Source organism: Monopterus albus, unplaced genomic scaffold (genome assembly GCF_001952655.1).
Source record: "Monopterus albus unplaced genomic scaffold, M_albus_1.0 scaffold168.1, whole genome shotgun sequence".
NCBI lineage: Eukaryota > Metazoa > Chordata > Actinopteri > Synbranchiformes > Synbranchidae > Monopterus > Monopterus albus.
This window is the reverse complement of record NW_018128048.1, coordinates 647,407-652,879: the sequence shown is the minus strand read 5'-3', so window position 1 is coordinate 652,879 and position 5,473 is coordinate 647,407. Positions and strand designations below refer to the sequence as shown.

General features: G+C 37.6%; 2 protein-coding genes across 3 annotated transcripts in view; one reads left to right on the top strand and one right to left on the bottom strand.

Annotated features, from left to right (window-relative positions):
* The window catches only part of elp4 (elongator acetyltransferase complex subunit 4), a 55,572-nt gene extending 52,320 nt beyond the window's left edge, over window positions 1–3,252 (bottom strand). The window contains 2 exon segments of the mRNA XM_020615662.1: window positions 1,069–1,104; window positions 3,046–3,252. Of these exon segments, the coding sequence (XP_020471318.1) occupies window positions 1,069–1,104; window positions 3,046–3,229 (220 nt within the window). The 5' untranslated portion in view covers window positions 3,230–3,252.
* A 44-nt stretch (window positions 3,253–3,296) lies between these two features.
* The window catches only part of immp1l (inner mitochondrial membrane peptidase subunit 1), a 23,656-nt gene continuing 21,479 nt past the window's right edge, over window positions 3,297–5,473 (top strand). Inside the window, exon 1 of one of the 2 annotated variants that reach the window (XM_020615664.1) lies at window positions 3,297–3,355. The gene's annotated coding sequence lies outside the window, so the exon portion shown is untranslated. Of the gene's footprint in view, window positions 3,408–5,473 lie in introns of both variants that reach the window. The other variant, XM_020615665.1, reaches the window with a different exon arrangement.

Sequence of the window (5,473 nt, the reverse complement as noted above, 5' to 3'; positions counted from 1 at the left end):
CTGCCCTAAAGCCCCGACTGGTGGAGGGCTGCAGTGGTGGTTGACTTTCTACAACTTTCTCCCATCTCCTGACTGCATCTCTGGAGCTCAGCCACAGTCATCTTTGGGTTCTTCTGTACCTCTCTCACCAAGGCTCTTCTCCCCTGATAGCTCAGTTTGGCCGGACGGCCAGCTCTAGGAAGGGTTCTGGTCGTCCCAAACGTCTTCCATTTAAGGATTATGGAGGCCACTGTGCTCTTAGGAATCTTAAGTGCAGCAGAAATTTTTTTGTAACCTTGGCCAGACCTGTGCCTTGCCACAATTCTGTCTCTGAGCTCTTCAGGCAGTTCCTTTGACCTCATGATTCTCATTTGCTCTGACATGCACTGTGAGCTGTAGGGTCTTATGTAGACAGGTGTGTGGCTTTCCTAATCACATCCAATCAGTATAATCAAACACAGTTGGACTCAAATGAAGGTGTAGAACCATCTCAGGGATGATCAGAAGAAATGGACAGCACCTAAGTTAAATATATGAGTGTCACAGCAAAGGGTCTGAATACTTTAGGACCATGTGATATTTTAGTTTTTCTTTTTTAATAAATCTGCAAAAATGTCAAAAATTCTGTGTTTTTCTGTCAATATGGGGTGCTGTGTGTACATTAATGAGGAAAAAAATGAACTTAAATGATTTTAGCATATGGCTGCAATATAACAAAGAGTGAAAAATTTAAGGGGGTCTGAATACTTTCCGTACCCACTGTATAATCTACCAGTATAAATATATTTAAATGTAGGATCCAATGAAATATGCACTTCAACACATCTTCAGTGATGGCTTCATACTGCACTAGTGGATGTAACTAAAAAAATCTGACGACTGAACTCATCACTAATTAAAATAAAATCCTGATGATTAGTCTGTCCTGTCAAATAACAATGTTTTTTATCCATAACTGGACTTAAATGTCTTCCCTCCTGTCCAAGCAGCCTGTTTCAACTAGAAACACACCACACGATGGACATTATAACACCACTTCAAATGAATTTTAAACCAGCCAATATTTGATTTGAAAAGTGAGAAGCTCACCTATGAGAAGTACTGTACCCACTGCTAATCCACCACCTGTTTGTGGAGAAAAAAATATTGGTTATTATAAAAGAATTATTGATTCTTCAATTATCAGCAGTTACATATTAAAGACACTGTCTTATTCTGAATCACTGTGAACCAGCTAAACAAAATTCCAGCATCACTGATTTTATAAATCTGTCCTTTTCCTACTGTGATATGTCAAAAAGACTTGTCAAACATCTTCTGTGATATAGCCTATTGGAAAATAGGCTTGGGGGAGAGATGTCTCAGAAGACCGTTAAAAGGTAGTTGACAGATGTGCGAGTCTTTGTGAAATTGCGACATTTTCCCCCCCATTTATCCTACAGTGCTCTGGGGCTCTGCTGGGGTTTTATGGGTGATAATGTGAGACTACAATGGTCCTAACATACCTAGACTTACAAAACAAGTAAAGTGACATCTCAACTGTTGTCATACCTAGAAACTCTTACAACACAATTGAACATTTGTATGTTCAAACAGCTGTTACATTACTATCATAAAACCAAACATATCAATTATTTGGTGAATTCAAATTCTTATTTCCCAGATACAGAAGACAAAACAAGCACCAGTGACCCAGTGATTCTATATTTATAAGTTTAAGATGAAATGGAAAGTCATCCATATTTTCTTGTCTTAAAATATGACACAGTGGCCACAATATCCCCAAACATTTTCTGAGAACTACTGGAGAAGCCCAGAGATAATCACTGAGGATAAAGATCATTTGTTTTATTTCATTTAAAAATTTTCCAATGTATTTTCTCCTAGAAGATATTATACATTACAATGGCTTCTCACCCCTTAGTGTGACATTAATATCCGTTATCAAACCTTAGTTTATTATTATTGCCCAGTTTTACTAAGCATTAAAAATTATGACAGAATAAAATCACTACTCAAAAGTGCGGGCTCTAAATGTAATTTCAAAGATCTTGCATTGAATTCTCAATTTGATGTGGAGCCAGGGTAAAAAAGATAAAGACTGCTATTAAATGTTCCTCTGAGATGACCCGGTCAAAAGCTTAGCAGTATCATTCTGGTTCACCTGTAAACAACTCAGTGGTGTTTTGCTAAGACAAATGAAAAGGGAGTTGGGGTCATCTAAAGCATCAAACCCTTCACATGGTCCAGAGTCAGTGCTTGGTTAAAAGTCAGATTTTTGACTGAGGATTTCACACCTGAAGAGAAAGAGCCAAGGTGTCTGTGTATGCTGGACATGACTAGCAGGGGCACAAACAAGGACCTCTGTTTAATCATGCCAAATACCATTCAACTTGTTATACACAACTTTTGCTGTCTAGTTCTACAGCTGTCATTTGCTTTTTTTTTTAAGTAAAAAGAAGTAAATACAACTCCTGGAAGAGACATTACAAAATTAGCCCAAGGGTGCACAAACGTTTGCATAATTCTGTATTCTAATCTCATGTTACAGGAACTGGAAGGTGTTATTAGACAGTGAAATGGATTTTGGCAGCCTTGACAATTAAACATGGCTTGTCACTTCTACTGAAGAATTTGCTTTTAAATAGCCACTGTTACATGAATAAGCATTAAGATTCTACAGGGTCTTTTTGGGTCCTTGCTGATTTACGTTACAAAGTGTGGAGAATGCTTCCATCAGTAAGGTTAGGCTATAAAAAGATTTTTTTAAATGTCTAACTTGAATACAGAACTTCAAGCAAATACCTCTAATATGACAAATTCCGACAAAATGTGCTTATATGAATCCATTCTTCCATTAGCTTTTACGCAATCACATTAGTTTGTCCTGTCCTGATAGCGACACAACTCTCTAATGTTATTCTGTAATAGATACATTTCCCTTTTGAGAAATTCATTATACTAACATTTTGTAACTAACGCCAGTGTATCAAGCCAACCTTACAGCGAGAAACACTGTTAGCATGTGTAGCTAGCACTAATGATAAACCTCAACGGCAGACTGACCGAGCAAATAGTCGAGTGATGTAACACCAGTTGAAACTAAGAGCTGTCCATTTTGAACCGAAGGTCTGGTACCAAGTATAGAAATTAACTTGCTCCTTGTTTTCTTCTGAAAACTCGTAGCATTACTACTGAACGATGAACGCTCAGCTGAGAGTTTACCCACGCTGTTTAGTGGAGCTGCCATACTTCTAGTAACGTGATGACGCTTGTTAATATTTTGATGTGTGTTGTCCAATCAAAGAAAACTTTGGTAGACCTTGACCAATCAGGGCAGCGGTTGTTGCAGAACTGCTCACGGAAGTTGTTGAAGGTAAATCTCATTTGTTTTGGTAAATGCACAGCGTTGAATCGCAGGCTCATAGGTAAGTTTGTTAGGTGTTTTCGCTTGGTATATTTTTATTTCGCCGAAAAACAGTTTATATGTTCTTTGTAATATCTGCAAGCTATTGAATGCCTTAAATGTCCTGGCTTTGTGCAGCTATGATCTTGTTCGTTCGTAGCATTAGAGAATCAGGATTGTGTTCGACAGAGCTTCTTCATCGTCTCGTTTTCTTAGCAAGCACAGTAGAATTATCTACAACTGACTGTAGCTAATTATAATTGTCAATGTATAACAAGTAATAATAAACTTTACAAGCATTATTTCCTCTTCTGGAGGCGAGAATATATGTCAAGCCAAAGTTAGATGTTTAAAGTGAATGTAAAGGAGAGAACATAGCCCAAACGTATTAATTGGGAAATGATGTTTATTTAAAGGGGCCAGTTGTAACGTTACATTAAATTGCTTCACTGTAGAATAGAGTGCTTTAAGTGTCACTGAATTTTCGAAAACTGATCGAAACTGTGTGTAACAAGATAATATACTGCAGCGTCTGAACGTTTTAAAAACACAGCAACATGTAAATGAATGTAATTACTGAACCCGTATGGAAAGCACTTACAGCAGAGTTTCCCCTTATCATTCATAGTATGTGCATATCTCCACACAAAACACCATTTACTCTAATATAACATGTTATTTGTAAATCCTAAATGTTAAAAAAACAAAAATGCTTGGTGCCAGTGTATGAATGACAAATAGCAAAAGAGTATTGATCTGTGATGTGATGCAAAGTATGATGTGTAAGTACTGTGATGCAAGAGCATATATCACATTATCTGCATTGATAAATCCCACCTTCATTCTATTGTTTTCTATTCCCTGTCAAACAATGTTTTTATAAAGACAATACGAAACTGTCTATTAACTTATATCCTCAGGTGAAAGCAGGTCTTGTGTATGTAATGTAATGTAATGTCATTGTAGTTGGAGAAATGCATTATAGTAACGAGCAGTTTTGTGTGCCTGTGAACTAGGGTTGCAATGGTGTGAGATTTTCATGGTATGACAAACGTCTCAGAAAATATCATAGTCTCACTGTATTAAGGTATTACACAATTGCTATTATTATCGGCAATAAGGACCCTTAAAGGAATGAAAACAAAAGGGTCTTTTAATTGCAGGTGACTGCTGTTTTTTAAACATGATTTTTAAAAAAGCATATCAATATAACATGTTATATTATTGAACATGTTATATTATTGTTAGTTTGATTGTTAGTGCCAGTAGTAGTGGAAGCATTCCTATCCGTTATTTAAGTAAAAGTACTAATATCACACCATAAAAGTAGCTTACTCTGTTACAAGTAAAGTCCTGCATTGGAAGTGTTGAGTAAAATTACAGTGGGTACAGAAAGTATTCAGACCCCCTTCAATTTTTCACTCTTTGTTATATTGCAGCCATATGCTAAAATAATTTAAGTTCATTTTTTTTCCTCATTAATGGACACACAGCACCCCATATTGACAGAAAAACACAGAATTTTTGACATTTTTGCAGATTTATTAAAAAAGAAAAACTGAAATATCACATGGCCATAAGTATTCAGACCCTTTGCTCAGTATTTAGTAGAAGCACCCTTTTGAGCTAATACAGCCATGAGTCTTTTTGGGAATGATGCAACAAGTTTTTCACACCTGCATTTGGGGATCCTCTGCCATTCCTCCTTGCAGATCCTCTCCAGTTCTGTCAGGTTGGATGGTAAACCTTGGTGGACAGCCATTTTCAGGTCTTTCCAGAGATGCTCAATTGGGTTTAAATCAGGGCTCTGGCTGGGCCATTCAAGAACAGTCACGGAGTTGTTGTGAAGCCACTCCTTCGTTATTTTAGCTGTGTGCTTAGGGCCATTGTCTTGTTGGAAGGTGAACCTTCAGCCCAGTCTGAGGTCCTGAGCACTCTGGAGAAGGTTTTCATCCAGGATATCCCTGTACGTGGCCGCATTCATCCTTCCCTCGATTGCAACCAGTCGTCCGGTCCCTGCAGCTGAAAAACACCCCCATAGCAGTATGCTGCCACCACCATGCTTCACTGTTGGGACTGTATTAGACA